Below are 20444 nucleotides of genomic sequence, written 5' to 3'. Positions count from 1 at the left end.
CACCTGTTCCATTCCTCCTTCCTATTTCAATTATCTCTTGCCACTTCTAGTGTTATCCAGCCACTCTTAATCTCCTTACATTTTCATTTAATCTCTTTCTTCAAGCAATTTGTTCTTGTTTAGTGCCATAACTTTAACACACAGCATAGCTACATAGGTTTTGATATTGTTTTATCGAATTGTGTCATTCAAAATAATGTAGAACTTAGAAAATTATTTGTTGGGATCCACAATTGTATACTTTGAGGCAAGCACACCTTTCAAATGAATTACTATTTCCTCTGTAGGGAAAGACATCAGTTATTGTTGCTATATAGTGTGTATTGGCTGTATTGTCCTGGGTGACCCTATATGCTATAGTGATGGGTTCCAGGTTCCATGGTAACTCCTGACTAAATAATCAGGCTTTTCTTATATTGACAAGGTTACCCCCAAATATTACCTATTATATCCTTCAACATTGTTTAAAAAAATAAAATAAAAACTATACTATTACAATCTGGTAAAACCACCTTTGCTGTAAGGAACATTTTGGACTGGTCTTGACACTGTAACAGCCTGATAATTGACACCACATGCTTAACTGGCTATACATTTCAGAGTCCAGCTAAAGTCACGTGAATCACGTAATGACATTGCTTTATACCGCACATGTGCTCAATCTGTACAAGTACCAACTATTTCTGTAAGTCTTATCAAGGAATGCTGAACTGCAGTTTTACACCACATGGCTATACACAGCTTTTGAGTTGCAAGAACTGTCATTGTGCTCCACCCATGGATAAACATGACCAAGGCCAGATTTCCCATTAGGAAGAGTAGGCACATGACTACAGATGCCTAACCACCAGGAGGCGCCTATTTTTAGTACTTAAAATGTGCCCTTTCAGCTTGTAATGGCTGGTGGGGAGAGCTAAATACCAGTAGCTTTGGCTAGCATGTTCTGTAGTGCATTATGTAGTCCCGTCAGCCTTAATAGTAGAGCTCCAGGAACACTTTTAGAGGGTGTAAAACTCAGTGCGGTCCTAGCTCCTCCGATGTCTGTGTGTGAGGCCGGACAGGAAGTGGGAGGGATCATATCTAATCTGCCCACTAGTAACCTCTCACACAAAAAAACGAAACTTTACTGTAAACATGTTTAACTACTCTTATAAAATAAGTACTTCATGTACCCAAATACAAAATTTAACCCAAATCTGGTCCTAAACTCAGTAATCCTAAACAGCCTTTATACTATAACCTTAACTTCTCTCACGCTGTTTATCTTCTTAACACTAAACACTCTATGTAACCTAACTTTGACATTAACCCCTCTCTAATCATAACCACCCACCTTTCCCTAACCACTTCTAATAGTATCTTTAACCCTGAATGCATTTACACAGCTGCATACATTCACTATACTCACAGATTAAAACACAATACATTACAAGCAGAAATATACACATACATATTCTTAGATATTTTTAGTCCTGCAATATCCTGTTAATATATTTATTATACTTTATATGCCTTATTTTGAGGTTGGGGAGCGCCTTAAAAGTTTGTGCCTAAAGTCACCTGACATGTAAATCCCGCCCTGAAGAAGACTGCTATAGAACTTTTAGACTGAGGTATCACAATGTCTCTTTCTACAAGGAACACGTTTAACAACAAAAGATCCTTTGAGGCCAATTATAAGCACAAAAGAAGACCTCTGAGTAGCCTATGAAATGTCATTCACACAGTTTGTGGAGAATTGACTCTCTCCTGTTGGGTACTGCTGCCTTAAAGGAACACTATAGGGTCAGGAACACAAACATGACCCTATAGTGCTAAAAACTATATCTAGCCAAGCCAAATCGCCGCCCCCCCCCCCCCCTCTACATACAGTAAAACCTTACCTTTATATAACTCTGCAGGCGCTGGCTCTACCCCTGATCAGCTTCCTTGGTAATGATCTCCACCAATTATTATTATTATTATTATTATTTTAGTATTTATATAGCGCCAACAAATTCCGTAGCGCTGTACAATGGGTGGACTAACAGACACATAATTGAGATCAGACCACTGGACGTACAGGAACAGAAGGGGTTGAGGGCCCTGCTCGATGAGCTTACATGCTAGAGGGAGTGGGGTATAGTGACACAAAGGGTTAAAGTAGGGGAATTAAATAGTTTGTTAGAGAAGGGTTTATTGAGTGCTTGGTAGGTCATTTTTGACAGTTGCAGGAAAGGAGTCATGGGGTGGGGGATGAGAAACCTGCTGACAGTTTAATTGATACGCTTTAATGAAGAAGTGAGTTTTCAAAGATTTTTTGAAGGAGTGGAGGCTGGGTGAAAGTTTGATTGAGGAGGGAAGGGAGTTCCACAGAATAGGTGCAGCCCTGGAGAAGTCTTGAAGGCGAGCGTCAGAGGTGGGGATCCGGGCAGAGGATAGGCGTAGGTCTTGGGCTGAGCGCAGGGGTCGCGACGGGACATACTTGTGTATGAGGGAGGATAGGTATGTTGGAGCAGCATTATGTAGGGATTTGTAAGCAAGTTCCAGAATTTTGAATTGGGCCCTATATCTAACTGGAAGCCAATGCAGGGACTGACAGAGCGTGGAGGCGTGGGAGGTGCGACCGGACAGGAAAATAAGCCTGGCAGCCGCATTCATTATAGATTGCGGCGGTGCAAGCTGGGAACATGTAAGACCGGTGAGAAGGGGATTGCAGTAGTCGAGGCGAGAGAGAACAACAGCATGAACCAGTATCTTAGCCGCGTCCGGCGTTAGATATGGGCGGATGCGCGCTATGTTCTTGAGTTGGAAGCGACAGGATTTGACTATTGATTGGACATGGGGAGTAAAAGAGAGGTCAAAATCAAAAAGAACCCCTAGGCAGCGAGCCTGCCCATAGGAGAGCATTTGATTGGCTGAGATTGTCAAGTAGGCAGATTTGAGACAGAGCCAGCACAAGCCAAACACAGCCCTGGCCAATCAGCATCTCCTCATAGTGATACATTAAATCAATGCACCTCTATGAGAAAAGTACAGTGTCTGCATGCAGAGGGTGGAGACACTAAATATCATGTTATGAACCTCTGTTGATGGTGAGGGAATGTAGAATTACCATCTTTATTTGGATAATGTGTGTTCAAAGGGAATCTGCCATTTCTCTAACATTACATTGACTAAAACAGGGAAAATCACCTATAACTTGTGTCAACCTTTTTTCGTATGATGAACTTAGATAAAAATCCCATACCAATGAAATGTCAATAAAGTACTGGTTTATTGTTTAAAACTTCACTTTTATTTTATGTGAGTCACATTTATTACTGACAATATTCTTTTAAACTGATAAACTAAAAGTGAAGTTTTAGAAAATAAAACAGTACTTTATTGACATTTCATTGGTCAGGGATTTTTATCTAAGTTCATCTCAATATTTCATTGGGTCCATGCCCGAATTTATCCCCTTGACCATTTGATGTTATACTCCCACCCTTCCCATTTTTTTTTTTTCGCATGATGTTCTATTCAGCCTGCAGACACAGAATTTAGAATAACAATACCTGACAGGGAGCTAAGATGGAAATACAGAGTTGAAGGATAAATAGATATGAATTTCTACATTTAATTTTGTAATTCACACCTCAAACGTACTTTTACCATTAAAAAAAACCTGAGAAGTGACAGGCTCCTTTTAAGTTCATTTAAACGTTTCCCTTTAAAGATAATACTTTGTGTTAACTGAGAGGATTTAGTAATTAATTTGTTAAAGTGTTATTCACTAAACACCGGATTTATCCAGTGAAAATGGTCAAATTATAGCCAGGATGGCAATTCTCATATTTGTCCGAATTCAGTCAACCAGATTAAATCTGCACCAAAAAGCCAGATGTACTCAGTGTCTGGTTTAAAATCAGAGCTTTTCTCATCTGACCCCTATACAAGGTATACGATTTGGAATATGTAGAAAGCACCCTTTTTAAACTGAATACGGACCCAATGCATCCAGTAAGATGCACATGAGCAAATTATCTTTCAAATGTTTTTGTGCAAGCGTACTATAATTTAAAGTGCTATTTGCCTTTGGCAATGCTACCAGTCAGCAAGCAAATAGTAAAAATAAAAAAAACTATGTGGCAGCCGGCGAGTGCTTGTTAGCCAGTTGCCACATTAACTCCTTAAGTGTGACATGTCATGATTCCCTTTTATTCCAGAAGTTTCGTCCTTAAGGGGTTAAACATGTGAGTAAAAATAGAAAAAAAAATCAGTATGATTACCTTGTAAATATAAAGGAAGGTTTTTAAATCAGCCCAGCCCAGGCAATATTCTCAGGTAACTTTTGTGAGAAAGGAGACTTGCTTGTCAGAGCATTCTGATAGGTTAGCTTCCAAGCCAACAAATCAGGATATCTTCAAAGCATGGGGAAGCTTTTATAAAAGCTCATTCTGTGTGGAGCCCTTGCAGAGCTCATGTGTATTATTATTTTTTTGCTGCGTGGCTTTATTTCTCAACAGGTTTTTAAAACGTTTTTTGCAATTTGTTTCTTTTTTTCTTTTTAAAATTTCTGGGGGCCTTTTTGGGCACTGGGGATAAATACTTTAAAAAAATTACCTTCAGATATCTTCTTTTTTTAACCTTGCAGTTAGGGCAATTTTATTAAGGGTGGCTATAAGCTTGGTTACTTATAACCACTGGATGAGGGGAATGGGCAAGTTGTAACAAATCCTTTTTGTACAATACGTTGTCTACCCCTTATTACATTTAATATCTCCTCACCTGCTGATTTTGGATGCTAGGGGGAACAGAGGATTTTTTCTTTGGGGAAATAGTAACCTTCACCTGTCCCAGGGACAGAGGGTGACATTAGTATGACCCCATGGGTTGGGTCAGGGGATTGACGGTGACTGGTCCACACCCCTTTCTTGAATTTTAAGTCCTACCCCATGCTCTTGGGTGGCTGCTCATTATTATTATTATTATTTAAATAGCACCAACACAATTCCATAGTGCTGTAAATGGGTGGACTAACAGACACGTAATTGTAACCAGACAAATAGGCGCACAGGAACAGAGGGGTTGAAGGCCCTGCTCAATGAGCTTACATGCTAGAGGATGGGGGACCTTTTCTGTTTAATAGCCATATCTACACCTGTTTCATGGCAGGTTAGCCATAAGACAGGTATTACGCCTCCCTTATGTTAATATAAGGGTCTTATTAACACCAAGTACTTTTTAAAACATTACATTTAATACTTTTTAAAACATTACATTTAAAACATTACTATTTAATGTGGCTATTAAGTGCTGGCCAGTTATTATTATTATTATTATTATTATTATTATTGTTATTACTGCCTCATAAGTTAACCCTCATGCTGAGTGTTTTTTTTTTCACGAATTGTCCACTGGCTGCTAGCACTGCCAGTGGATAAATAGCTTGGAATTATAAAATCCAGATACTTAACAAACCAGGTCAGGATTTTAGCTGCCTGCCAGTTTTTGGTCTGCCTGAAATCCAGACTAAATATGTGCTCATTCAGAGCCTGCTCTGCAAAATCAGGACATTGTAACATACTGTGAACAATGTTTGATTTTGCACTCTACTTTGGACTTTAGTGAATAATCCAGTTCGTTGACATTTTGCACCCAGTGGTGAAACATGGGTATTGCATTAAAAGAGAATAGCACTGCACTGTGCAGACTAGAGTGATTCCCTACTAGGAATTGCTGTCCATTTTATTTGCATTTTTTCATTATTTCTATTGTAGCCATGTCAGAGTCTTCCGTTTTAAAAGTCTCACACTGGGTTTGTTGAAGCTACTTATTCAGGGTAAAAGTCATTTTTAATATGTGTTAACATTTAGGAATGCAGCAGTTTTCAGTATTTTTATTTCAATATAATACTGCTTTTGCAGCTCATTCATTGATTTTTTTAACTATGAAGATTTTGATGTTATTGCGGCAAGAGCACCCGTGCGTTCAGACTTTGTTAAGATAAAGTGTGGCCAACAATAAGCCTTTAAATATATAAATTTGTCTGAAAGACCAATTTAAGTCTTTCAGCCTTTTGGTAGATAACTCCCTAATACCGTGAGAATTAGGTAGTTATCTACCAAGCGGCTGCAAGAGAATTTCCGAGGTGCCGAACTCCTGAAATTTCCGAAATGCCGAAGTTCCGACATTCCGAAGTGTTGAAGTGCCGAAGTTGCCGAATTTCCGAAGTGCCGAAGTTCCGAAGTTGCCGAATTTCCAAAGTTTAGAAGTGCCGAAGTGCCGAAGTGCCGAAGTCTTGAAGTGCCGAATTGCGAAAATCCCGAATTTCGGAATGCCGAACCGAACCGAAAATTTTCCCCATGCACATGCCTAGTAAAAAATCTATATTTATATAGATATATTTATAAATATATCATATATATATATATATATATATATATATATATATAGATTTGTTTTTCTCCTTCTCCTTTTTTCCCTCTATCAGTGTATTATCACTTGATATGGGCATAAAATCAACATTTAGTGACTGTCCCCCAACTGTCAATCATCTTTTTTCCCATCAATCATCTCTTTTGTTCATGCCATGGGTGGAATTTTGATTCACAAATCATATGAAATTTTTTAGTACTTTTACTCCTTTTCTCTCCTTTTCTCTCCTTTTCTCTCTATTGGTTACTTTTTCTCACATGATCTCTCAGCGAAATGGCATGAAAATACACCTACCGGTGTACTATAAAATATATACACAATATGTTTACATTATATTTATTTTGCAGTATAGTAATTGGTCCATTTTCGCTTCAGGTTTTGGTTGTCCGAATGTTTCTCTGAATATTATCCCATAGACGAATGTTTGGAGAACCAAACTGGCACATATATGAGCGTTGGACATCCGGAACAAACATTTGCTTATGGAAAATATAATTTGGCTAAACTGAACTTTCCTGCTGTGCATAAAACTACAATTCAGTAAAATTTGAGTTCAGATGCTGATATGTGAATAAAAATGAATGTATAGTTTTGAGCTATTGAGTATAATGTCACATTGCGATAAGCAGTGTTTTATATTACTGCAACTTCATGTAAAGAATTATGCAATGTTTCCTATATCATTTTCCTTCCAAAGATTTTTAAAATAGGTACGTGTATATAAATATACCTTGTCCTTGAAGAAACTATACAGTATTGGTAATTGACATACTTTACAATATACTATTGCAACATGCAACATCTGCAACGATTCCCATCATTAAGTTTTGTATGTTCTCTTGGTATATATACAGGGAAATGAGACTACAACTTTCTCTGTTGAAATTAGCAGGAACTAACTGAAGATGTTGAGGCTCATTCTACTTGCTGCTCTTGTCCTCTGTGGTGAGTTCTATTCATAGCAAATCGTAGATCACTGACCTCAATTAATTATATGTTAGTATCTACTGGCATCCTCTATTCCTTTGTAAACAAGACAAAAACTGTCTTCTATAACATGTTTAGTCTTACAGTCCCTTTATTAAAAATTGGGCAAAGTCAGGTAAGTAAAACATAAATAAAATATGTAGCACAACTAGTGACAAATAATTGCAAAGTTTTTATAATGACTTACCTTGGTAAATGTAGATAATATTTACATTGCCATTGTTACAAAAAGTTAATTTATTGAATGCTACTTACTGTATAACTCTTTCCTCAAAGGACAATGCTATGAAGATGTCCAGGGAAATGAGCGAGTTGTTGGAGGATCAAATTCTGGACAAAATGCATGGCCATGGCAGGTAAGTGTAGTTACTTAGTACGTTTAGAATTTGATAGAAACCTACCCTATAACTAATCTAAGTAACACTATTACCATTACCAAAGTTTGGTATTATCTAACCATTGACTGTTAGTTAGAACTATCTAACCATTGACAGTTGGAGAGTATCTTGTATAAAGAGTATGATGGACAAGCTAGAGAAGCAGAGATTATGAATTATAATCTAGAGTTTCAGGGGCAATGGTGTACGTTTTGAAAGCAGAGGATTTTCTGAAGATAGAGTGGTTTTGAGAGTCAGTTAGACAAATGTGCATGTGATAAGATCCACCATGTGAGTTATTTCTTCAATCTCCGGGCTCAAAATGTGGAGTGCAGCTCCACATATTTGTCAACTTTGCCTGAATTCCAAGCCCTTACTTGTCAATTCCATCTTCACCCCATGTAATTATACCTTACTTAACCCCCTAAATGGAGTATGAAATGAAGAAGTATATAGGCTACTGATCTGGTTACATATAATATTCCTAATATCCAGCTAGTATGTTCAATAGTTTGGATACTTAGCACTTATAATAAATGTATTTGTGAGATCTAGCAAATAAAATCAGATTTTGTGGAACTGAGTGGTTCCATGTCAGTTTACTAGCAATCACATACACTCTGTCTTTGTCGGTCATGTCTGTCATTGCACATGGTGTGTGGTGGAGGAGAAATGCAAACAATGGGTTTTTCAGCAAACAGTTCTGCTCTAAAAAGCGGTCTAAAGTATGAAAAGTGAGGCAATCACCTCGGAAACCAGTGGGACATGCAGGCATATTCCATTGGTGACTCTACCATGTTTATACTTTTTTATACCACTTTTTAGAACAAAACACTTTGATAAATATTCCCAGTGTTTCTGTTGGAAATAGGAATTAAGACCTCTGCATCGTTCAAATAGGATAATGTGAAACCACCGGACTAATCAAAACTTCTCTTAGCCAATCGCCAACAGCCAGGTTTGATGAAATTGACAATGATGATTGAAACTTGTTAATACCATATTTTCAATGCATACAAGTCAGTGGCTTTGGCGGGGGAATCTAGATGCCATAGAGTGGCCAGTAATTGTCGAACCACTTCTTAATGGCTTGACATGAAACTAAGGACCATCTCTTAAAAACCCTAGACAAAAATACTAGCTGTACTGATTATGGTGCTTAGAATGCACACTTCTTTCCATTGCAGTAAGAGAAACGTCTTTAAAACTGCAATGGTCCTTTCCAGTGTCACGTAGCTGAAGATTAGAATGATTAGTATAATTAAGATATTGAACAAATATCAATGAGGAACATTTGGCATGATTATGATTTTTTTTTTTTTTTTTACTGTGTAGGACTATTACAGTTATCAAAAGCAATATGCAAGATAATATAACTAAAACCTTATTTTTTAAATATTATACCTAGTTACTTTATTGTAAAAGAATATTTTTTAACAATTAAAAGAGTATTAAATATTCCATGCAATTCATATTCATTTAAACCATTTATCAACTTCCTTCACTCAGATTTCTCTCCAATTTCCAGTTTGTTACAATTCACTGTCTAGTAACAGAGCCTTCAGGCAATACTGAACACAGTTATACAGATAAGGTTATTCACTAAACCCTGATTTTTTTAATAAGTGACCAGGAAATGCCAAATTAGATCAGAAAAAGTGTCCATGAGGCTTGAAATACATTAGCATCCTCTGGTGAATACTCTCCACCTCTTGTGTACTTGGAATTATGAGCTTTAATTTGTGAGGAGGCATGCATACATTTTGTATATATCATATTCTGCTTTGTTGGATTCCATATTGTGTTTTGCTGCAAGCCTTGGTCTTATACTTTTTATAAATACCCAATATTTCAGAGATGGCTTGTCTAGAGCAGTGCTTCCCAAACCAGTCATCAAGACCCACCACCAGTACAAGTTATGTCAGTATCCCCATTGGAATAAAACAGGGAAATATATAAATCCAAGCCATAAGGACCGTTTTGGATACCACTGGTCTAGAACATTTGTTTTGAAACAAATACAAGCGAAATATAGCTTTATGATAAATGTGTTTGGACTTTTTCCCCAGATTTCCCTTCAGTATCAGTCTGGAAGCAGCTGGTATCACACCTGTGGAGGTTCTCTTATCCGTGCTAACCGTGTCCTGACCGCTGCTCACTGTGTAGACAAGTAATAGCATCAAGCAATTTACCTGGACTATTTACATATTTTTATTATTTATAATATTAAAATGTGTTTTATTTTTTATTCATCAACATTAGCTATACAGTGCATACATATTTTAAGAAAACATACTTTTACTACTTTTACCCCAAACTTCTGCCCATTGCTATTCCAGCCAATCACATTGCTCATCTGTTGTAAAACAATATATGCTTGAAATAATGGGTTAATAAAATCATATAAGGCAACATATATATTGCAATTTTGTCCCTAATCCAAAACTATTAGCTATACCTTGGGGTTCCCTTAAGAGATATTGGTACTGTTTTGGTTAGCTTAGGAAGGCTATTAAAGTGAAACTTATTTGAATCAATTCATAGATGTTTAGAACATTTTTCAAGTTCATATACTGAGTGAAAATCTTCACAAACGTTGCCTGTGCATTGCGGAACTTGGTAAATAATCCAATAAAATGAGTATAGGTACATCTCCTAGATTTACAATACAAATACATTTGAAAACATAAAGTGGACACTAATAACTAGGCTTGTGTTTAGTGAATAAATCCTAATGTGTTAAACCAATTTACCTATTTTTTACAGTGTGGTTTCATATCGTGTGGTTTTGGGAGAACACAACCTGAATGTGAACGAAGGCAGAGAACAATATATCTCCGTGTCTAGAATTGTAAAACATGCCAGCTGGAACAAAAACAATGTAGCAGCCGGGTAAGACGTTAAATAGTCAAAATACAAAACACACAGTTCTACATATATATATATATATATATATATATATATATATATATATATATATATATATATATATAGTTATTGACAAAAAGTTAATCTCCAAAAATATTTACTGTAAAAAAAAAAAAAATTGACCCAATGAAGAAAGAACTCAGAAAATCACATTTGTCCTGGGAAATGTATGGTGTTCTATTGTTCCGGTAAGGTTCTATAAGTCACTAATAGTGAGCATGTAGTGACTTGAAGTGGCTGTAATGTTGTGAAGGGTTAAATGATATTGTGATACTCTTTTCCTAACAATAGATTTTTTTGTTCCAGCGGCCCCGAGAACTCTTCCCGAGCTCTACGTCACTGGAGCAAATTCAGCTAGTTTGTAACTAATATTTCAGCTCTGGCCTCAATTTAATAGCTTTTGGAGTAGCTGTTGATATGATAGAATATTTTTGTCTAAACTTTTAAAATTATTTAATACTGTGAACATTAATTTAATTAATTTTTTTGTATATATATTTTCATATTTTTTGACACATTTTATTATTGTGAAAGCTTATCCTACAATTGTTAATGGTGGTCTTTACCTGGGCAGTTTTCTGTCGATCCTTTGTATATAAGGTGTATATCATTAATAAGACAACACAAAACAGTTACATCACAAAAGAGAATGGAGAGACTTATAAATAAAATAAAAGAAAAGAAAAATAAAAGAAAAAGATCTAAAGAAAAAGATCAGTTATAAAACTTTGTGACAAAATGATTCATGAGAGGATGCAATCTGAAATAGAAGTGATGTTAACCTCATTTGTAAGATATATTTAAAGATGCATACATTCTAAATATAATGACTCTGAATATCTATATAGTATAATATAGTGACTCTGCTTATTGAGGCTAAGATTATATAACTTATTTTTATTCATTTACATGCATAACGTCTTATGTATTATAAATGTCTTATAACTAAACACTCTTTTAACAGGTATGATATTGCAGTCCTTCATCTGGCATCCAGCGCCAGCCTGAACAGCTATGTGAAGCTGGCAACACTGCCAAACGACGGAGCCGTCCTTTCCAACAATTACGCCTGCACCATTACCGGATGGGGCAGAACCGTTAGTAAGTAATATGCATATTTTGTGATTTAATACAGTTCGTCTGCACCAATTAGCTTTTTTTCTGATCAAATATCAGGAAATAGTAGTTTAATCACGTTAGTTTACCTAAACCAGTTTTTATAAAGAACATATTTTTCACAATATGCAGAACTTCAGTCAGGGAATCGTCACTCATGTTGCTTTTATCTTTATGGATGTTACACAGCCCTAAGTGAATTGTATCTTCCCCACAGCTGGTGGATCCCTTCCCTCAATCCTTCAGCAGGCACCTCTGCCTGTTGTAGCTCACTCAACTTGCTCCACCAGCTCTTACTGGGGAAGCACAGTCAAGTCCACAATGGTGTGTGCCGGTGGTAACGGAGCTCAGGCTGGATGCCAGGTAAGATATGTAAAGTTCTAGCTTAACAAACATGTAATAAGATGTTTGCAATATTTCCTGTTAAGTGTTATATCATGTTTTAGAAGAGTTGTACTTCTAAGATGTAGCCATTAAGTGGCAACTAAATGGGGGGAGGTGGAGGTGGTGGGGTCGGGGGAAGGCTTACAGAGCCCAACATAGATTTTATTAACGTGGTTTACAGAAGAGAGTCAAGCATCATTCTGCTCTCCTCTGGAGCAATGAAAGGGTTAATTTCACTGGAGTCTTAAAAAAATTAAAGCATTGGGCTCTAGTAAAATCACCTTGATGGTATTTTTCATTTCCTTTTATACAGTTCACACAAAAATATACAGGAGTGCTATTGAAACAACCCTGTTAATATGGTTCTATCTATTTCAAGTAGTCATGGTACCTAAAGTCTGTCTTTGCCATACTTCACTTTGAAATGCTGCACATACTGAGTTTGACCCTTCTTCTGCCGGAGGAAGAGAACGTCAGTCATTGGTTGAAAGAGGTCAGCTGACACTCTCAGCCAATGAATGGTGTTGACAGCAGCTTCTAGGTTTCAGGGCCTCTGCAGAAACAGGAAGATTGTCACCGGATCACTGGATCAGGAAGCATCGGAGCCAGGAGTGGACCCAGGTAAGGGGGCAAATCGTTTGTCCCACTATTGAGGGTATTCCTGGCATCAAAAGCACTACAGCGGCCTGTAACAATTTAACTCTGTCACAGTGTGAGTTGAATGTATGTGTGTCTATCAGAAACATTCATTCTTGGGTTGAAAAACATTTATTGGCTAAGATACTTTAATTGTAGCACGGCATTAAATCTGCACTCATACTCCAATTAATTTACAGAATTATGCATTTTCTTACATTTATTATTTTGCTTAGCTTGCTTGTGATACATGGGAACATAAATATAGATTAGTTGTGCATGGTTTGTGGTTTATGATTTCTACCAACATTACAGTTCCCTGTGGTCCCCCCTCCATCGTGGCCTTGCCTGGCATGTAAAGGATTAAAAACCTTTTAGTCACTTACCTGAACCCAGCTCGGATGACCCTCGGTGCTGGGTCAGGTCTTTGCCTCCTCTGACATCAGAAGGAGGAATGTGGGACCTAAAGCACAAGTGAGGCGAGCATCATGAGCACACTAGGACCTTCCTATAGGAAAGCATTGGAGATTTCACTGACACTGAGGTCCTCATGCAGAGCATGAGGACATCCTGTGTCTTTAAGTGACCTGGAGTCCGTTGGTATCCAGCAAGTACCACTAGGGGTTGTCTGATTGACAGTCACTAGAGGCTGTCTTAGTCCTGCAAGGCAATCATTGCAATTTCTCTAAAACTGCAATGATTTACATTGCAGGACTAAGGGGAACAGGAACAATGCACCTAGACAACTTCAATGAGCTGAAGTAGTCTGGATTAATATAGTGTCCCTTTAACATTAAATGATAACGTGCATTCTTTTAAATTCAGCAACTATATAAATATGTACATGTTTAAAATGTTATGAAGCTGTATATACTCTGTGTATAATATTGTGTTCTTATATTATAGGGAGATTCTGGCGGACCCCTCAACTGTGCTGTCAATGGAGTTTACCAAGTCCATGGTGTAACTAGCTTTGTGTCTTCTTCTGGATGCAATGCCTACCTCAAACCAACCGTGTTCACCAGAGTCTCTGCTTATATCTCCTGGATCAATGCTGTGAGTTAGTTTACGAAGGCACAGGATATGTGTGCTGTAAATATGAATAGACATATTGAAAATAGTTAGAATCTTACCTTCATCCATTTGTCATCTGATCAAACTGAAATATGGAATGGAGTTTCACTTGTGTTGACCTTTAATATCAACATATAGTTTAGGTAGAAGACTTTTATGTTTCAGTTATCTGCAGAGGTCTCAGAGGTATTTATGAATATCAACAAAAGTCAATAACTAGCTAATGCACATCATTGAGCATGTGGAAGACTGAGACATGTATAAAGACAACATATAGAGAAAATGTCATAAACAGGTAAAGATCCTGTGACGCAGGAGGTGAGGTGAAGATTAGAAAATTCACCATTAGAGAAAGAACAGATTATAATAAATCAAGAAATATTAATGTTTATATACAAACGAGTGAGCAAAAATGCATAGGTCCCATTTTAAATGCTAGATCTTTATATTGAAAGACTGGTCAACAGTAGCCATCTTATGTTAGTTAGACTAAAACTGCAATCATGCTCATCTGGCAAAATGCTGGCAGACTTGAAATCAAATGTCAACTGGAAAGCTAAACATTCATATATTTATAACATATAATTGGAATTGACTGTTTTTCTCTCCTTTTTACTGACTCTGCGTTATTCTTATTTCAGAATATCTAAAGAAATGAAACTCACAAGATGTTCAAGAAATGTGTTAGAGACATCAAAAATAATCTTATTTGTGTGATTTAAATTTTTTGTCTGTAAGCACAATTCAGTAAAGAATGTTATATCAATTCCACGTGTACCATCTTTGTTTTTTATACATTGGATGTGGAGTTTTATACTTTTTTCTATATCAGTTTTATGTATTCTTTAGCCTGTTACTAGCTTTCCTCTCTTTGTCACCCGATTTCCCCCTGTTTGCATTTCTCTTTCCAATGTCACCTGTTCCATTCCTCCTTCCTATTTCACTTATCTCTTGCCACTTCTAGTGTTATCCAGCCACTCTTAATCTCCTTACATTTTCATTGTCTTCTCTTTCTTCAAGCAATTTGTTCTTGTTTAGTGCCATAACATTAACACACAGCATAGCTACATAGGTTATGATATTGTTTTATCTAATTTTGTAATTCAAAATAATTTAGATCTTAGAAAATTCTTCGTTGGGATCCACAATTGTATGCTTTGAGGCAAACACACCTTTCAAATGACCTACATTTACCATTTCCTCTGTAGGGAAAGACATCAGTTATTGTTGCTATATAGTGTGTATTGACTGTATTGTCCTGGATGACCCAATATGCTATAGTGATGGGTTCCAGGTTCCATGGTAAATAATCAGGCTTTTCCTTACATTGACAAGGTTACCCCCAACTATTACCTATTATATCCTTCAATATTGTTTAAGAAAAAAATATGAACTATACTATTACAATCTGGTAAAACCACCTTTGCTGTAAGGAACATTTTGGACTGGCCTTGACACTGTAACAGCCTGATAATTGACACCACATGCTTAACTGGCTGTACATTTCAGAGTCCAGCTAAAGTCACAGAAATCACGTAATGACATTGCTTTATACTGCACATGTGCTCAATCTGTAGAAGAAAGAACTGTCATTGTGCTCCACCCATGGATAAACATGACCAAGGCCAGATTTCCCATTAGGTAGAGTAGACACATGACTAAAGATGAAAGGCAAACAAACAAAGGGTGAGCAAAGTAAATGACATTAAAAGTCCTGGTTGAGGTAATAAGCTGCAAGCTATTCATACCAGAGCTGGATTAAGCTCTACAAAAAGTGAATACCTTTTGGATCACCCTTTATCATTATTATTTTCATCACTCATCGCCCTCCTCCATATACCTGCAAGGAGCGATACTCTACAACTTCAGAGACCAACATAGGACCAAAGTTCCATTATACTGGACTCTATTTCAAAATTATTACCTCAACCAGGACTTTTAATTTCATTTACTTTGCTCACCGGCGCAGTCCCATCCCTTTGTTTGTTTGCCTTTCCTATTTATTTCAACGACACGTGAGGGAGTCCTTGTTTGGGATTGCTGCCCTTTGTACCTCTTTCTGATATATTAGCGCTGACTCTATTCTCTGTTTTTTGTTACATGACTAAAGATGCCTAACCACCAGGAGGCGCATGTTTTTAGTATTTAGAATGTGCCTTTTGAGCTTGTAATGGCTGGTGGGAAACGATAAATACCATTGGCTAGCGTCTTCTGTAGTGTCTTCTGTAGTCCCGTCAGCCTTAATACTAGAACTCCAGGAACAGTTATAGAGGGTGTAGAACTCAGTGTGGTCCTAGCTCCTCTAATGTCTGTGTGTGAGGCTGGACAGGAAATGGGAGGGATCATTTCCAATCTGCCCACTAGTAACCTCTCACACACACACAAAAAAAAAACTTTACTGTAATCATGTTTAACTATTCTTATAAATTGAGTACTTCATGTACCCAAATACTAAATTTTACCCAAATCTGGTCCTAAACTCAGTAATCCTAAACAGCCTTTATACTATAACCTTAACTTCTCTCATGCTATTAATCTTCTTAACACTAAACACTCTATGTAATCTAACTTTGACATTAACCCCTCTCATACATAACCGCCCACCTTTACCCTAACCACTTCTAATATTATCTTTAACCCTGAATGCATTTACACAGCTGCATACACTCACTATACTCACAGATTGAAACACAATACATTACAAGCAGAAATATACACATACATATTCATATATATATATATATATATATATATATATATGGAAGGCAGGGCCTGAAGTTGTGGGAGGAGCTTGGTTCCCCTTCTTAAGGAGTTCCAGCCCTTCACTCACTACAGTCTCAGGTCTAGAGATTTGCATAACCGAACTTCCGGTCCTTGCAAATCTCCTTTTTCGCAGGCTGAATCTCGTGGATACACTTACCTGGTCCTACTACTCCGGTTCAGCTTGCACGGTGGTCCTAACTTCCCAGTGTATCCGCATATCGGCTTATCTGAATAAGCACCCGGCGACCGGTGCCGTTTTTGACAACAAACCGTAAGTCACGGCTGCCGTCGTGCGGCAGTCGCGGTCACTCCGTGTCATCTTGGGATATCCCTATACAATACGGAGCTTATCCATTTCGTCACAATTTTGATTATTTTGGCGGGCGGTCGGGATAGCACGAACGCTGGGCAAACTTACAAACTATTTCTCTGCATGATTTCATTTAAATCATAACTCGATCTTACGTACATATAACCTGGTTAAAGGAATGTTCATTTGTGATGCCAATACACTCGTTATTCATTCATTAAACGGCCCATTAAAACTTTCATTGTTTTGAGAAAATTGAGAAAAAGGAATATTCCATTCCCATCTTCGGCTAGGAAAGCCGAATTGTATAGACTTTTGAACACGCAAACTGATAATACAGGGGCTGATGAAGGGTCTAGTAGCGGTCAGTCTTCTGATCTGCACGCGGTATTATCCTCGGTCTTGACCTCTTTAGGTTGTATTACCGATAAACTGGATAAAATGGACACAGATAGCCGACAGCAGTCGCAAACGGCTCTGGGAAATAGTGACACGGCGGTTGTCCCCAGCCCTTCTCCTGGTAATGTTCCAACTGGTACTAGAGATCCTGATATTATTAACCCGGCACACTTGGTGCTTGCTAATTTGAGAAAGGACATCTTGGAGGGGAAGGATGTAAATTTGGTACGATCATACGTACATATAACCTGGTTAAAGGAATGTTCATTTGTGATGCCAATACACTCGTTATTCATTCATTAAACGGCCCATTAAAACTTTCATTGTTGGGTTTAGGTGGGTTAGGTCGGCCCCTTGTGGTCATACTAATTATGACATATTGTGCAAATTGAAAGCTTATTTTTGTTACATATAGTATTAAGTATTTAATGCAGATATGGTTCCTGCCCTCTGCACCTGAATTCAGACCAATTACATGTAGGTCTGGCATGATACATTCCGTATTCTAGATACTGCATAGCAATCAATATGATGCATTTTTTTTTTTTTATGTTGCACATAAAATTTCTAAAAACACGTTCAGTTACACATATAATTTTAGCATGTTATAAACTAGCCACTTGAGGTTTTGCATAGCCGGTGGACTTACGTGTAACTTCTGCATTTATAGGCTAGGCCGTCCGTGCAACCTTTGGGTTTTTGGTTCCAGTTTCCAATTTAGGATAAATCTACCTGGTAGGTATCTTGGGTACAGGAGGGATTTTAGAGGTATATATCGATAAACCACTAAATAGTTATTAAATTAAAATTAATTTTAAACTCACTATTAATCTTGTAGGACCTACAATTCACCTGTATTACCTTATCCGGCTAAATATTTGGCTCAACAGGTACGTCCTTTTTCCACATGATTCCCGTCCCCGTCTATTTTCATAAGCTAGTTATACACTGACATTGAAGCATAGAAGCCTCTAGGTACGTTCTTCCTGGCCTTCTACGCCTTACGTTAGTGGTCCCGCAAGGCCAACACCCATCCTCAAAACGGAGGTACGACATCCCCTCGGGCCAAATCATAGTTAGCCGCCTCGCATGGTTGCATAGAGAGGGCCTCACCTGTCACTCCCATTCTGTCTTTTTTCTGGTTATTGTCACAGAGGGGCCAACTCCCCGCTATAATGTCAATGGCCTCATACCCCAATCGGGCCAATTCATAGGTAGAGCTTCTCACAGCCGCTTGGCAACTATCAGGGCCTCACCTGTCACCTATCGTCTTAATTGTTTCGCCGCTTGGCACTAGTTAAAGCAGCCAGTGAAATTTTACCCTAGGTAAAACGTCTAATATATTTTATAGCATATCACAACTACCAGAAGGCGGGGAAGAACTGCCTATACCTAGCACACCGGCTAGATCATTTACTCCATCTCAAGGAGGCGACAATGCAAGCCCTTCATCTCTCCTCTCCTGGACTGTTCCTCGGATCACCGCCGAATTGAGAAAAATTCCATTCCCATCTACGGCTAGGAAAGCCGAATTGTATAGACTTTTGAACATGCAAACTGATAATACAGGGGCTGATGAAGGGTCTAGTAGCGGTCAGTCTTCTGATCTGCACGCGGTATTATCCTCGGTCTTGACCTCTTTAGGTTGTATTACCGATAAACTGGATAAAATGGACACAGATAGCCGACAGCAGTCGCAAACGGCTCTGGGAAATAGTGACACGGCGGTTGTCCCCAGCCCTTCTCCTGGTAATGTTCCAACTGGTACTAGAGATCCTGATATTATTAACCCGGCACACTTGGTGCTTGCTAATTTGAGAAAGGACATCTTGGAGGGGAAGGATGTAAATTTGGTATCACTACTCATTGCCTCCCAAGATGTCCTGGAAAATAAGACATATGCTTATGGTGACATATCAGTGGTACTTAAATCTAGGGACCCCAGACTGAATCGTAAGCTGTCAATCCCTGAATTTGTCTTGGATTTTGGGACCTACAGGGATGTAGTATGCTCAGTGCATCCCCATAGGAGGGAGGAATTGGATCTGTACCTACACAAGCTGGTGGATTTGGGGCACAAGTACATTGGTACGGCTTTTTACGACTACCACCGTGCTTTCGCCGCAAAGGCGTCGGCGGCTCTATCCCAGTTTAGTTATCAAGTAGACTGGATTGTGCTGGATACGGAGCTCTTTTATCGACACTTTGCGGGCCTCAAGACACCAGCTTGTGCCATTTGTGCTTCCAATTCGCACACGGCAAATCTATGTCCCAATACCCCAGAGGTAAATACTTTCTACCCCCCTCCCAATATGACACCGGCCGGGAGACCAGCCAAGGTCCTTAAAGATAAACTGGGCCGCGATATTATATTTCTGGGGAAGTCGCAAGTTTGCAATAATTTTAATACAGGCACTTGCGGGTTCAGTGCCTGTAGGCTGCTTCATGTTTGTTCCTTATGTTTCCGAGCTCACTCTAAAGCAATGTGCCCAAATAAATTATACCCCAAGCAGTACTTATTGTCTATTGATGTCTCACTGCTGAGAGAGTTATTAGGTGATCTCACCCATCTCAACACTTAGTGGAATTTTTGGTGTCAGGTTTCACATCAGGATTTCACACAGGTATTATCCACATGCCTACTGGGGTCTTAGAATGCAAGAACTTGCAAACAGCCATAGCGGATCCTGACGCTATTGACCGACTTATACAGAAAGAGATTGTCCAAGGGTTTGTAATTGGCCCTTTTGATTCTCCACCTTTTGCTGTATGGAGAACTAACCCCATATGTCTGGTCACGGGTAAATCCTTAAACAAGCAAAGGTTGATTCTTGACCTCTCTGCTCCCCATGCATCATCTACACCAAGTCTAAACTCACTTATTCCGTCAGAAGAGTTTTCGCTGCAATACGCAACTATAGATAATGCCATCACGGCCATCCTCTCAGCAGGAGTGGGCGCTTGGCTTAGTAAGATGGACATAGTAAATGCATTTAAGCTACTCCCTATTCATCCATCCCTGTGGCATTTACATGGTGTTAAATGGCAAGAGTTATATTATTTTTTCA

At 38.3% G+C, this 20444-nt stretch overlaps 1 protein-coding gene and 1 long non-coding RNA gene across 2 annotated transcripts; both read left to right on the top strand.

The window, feature by feature from the left end:
- Positions 1–282: 282 nt before the first annotated feature.
- LOC134569091 (uncharacterized) lies at positions 283–15321 on the top strand. Its single transcript, XR_010084079.1, has 2 exons — positions 283–373; positions 15199–15321. It is a non-coding gene; the product is annotated as an uncharacterized LOC134569091 (long non-coding RNA).
- On the top strand, positions 7252–14670 carry LOC134569088 (chymotrypsin-like elastase family member 1). Its single transcript, XM_063427974.1, has 8 exons — positions 7252–7347; positions 7666–7745; positions 9836–9936; positions 10533–10658; positions 11659–11795; positions 12028–12173; positions 13737–13886; positions 14546–14670. Exons 1-8 carry the CDS (start codon positions 7308–7310, stop codon positions 14552–14554), a joined length of 789 nt encoding a protein of 262 aa, XP_063284044.1. The 5' UTR covers positions 7252–7307; the 3' UTR covers positions 14555–14670.
- Positions 15322–20444: the final 5123 nt, after the last annotated feature.

The sequence above is a fragment of the Pelobates fuscus genome, chromosome 1 (assembly GCF_036172605.1).
Source record: "Pelobates fuscus isolate aPelFus1 chromosome 1, aPelFus1.pri, whole genome shotgun sequence".
Taxonomy (NCBI): domain Eukaryota; kingdom Metazoa; phylum Chordata; class Amphibia; order Anura; family Pelobatidae; genus Pelobates; species Pelobates fuscus.
Note: the sequence above shows the minus strand (reverse complement) of the source record. Positions and strands in the feature narration are given on the sequence as shown.

Bases quoted from the DNA above. Each gene is read 5' to 3' on its own strand.
- LOC134569088 (XM_063427974.1), top strand. From the start codon at position 7,308: ATGTTGAGGCTCATTCTACTTGCTGCTCTTGTCCTCTGTG. The intron at 7,746-9,835 runs GTAAGTGTAGTT...CTTTTTCCCCAG, and splicing joins AAAATGCATGGCCATGGCAG to ATTTCCCTTCAGTATCAGTC. The intron at 11,796-12,027 runs GTAAGTAATATG...TCTTCCCCACAG, and splicing joins CGGATGGGGCAGAACCGTTA to CTGGTGGATCCCTTCCCTCA.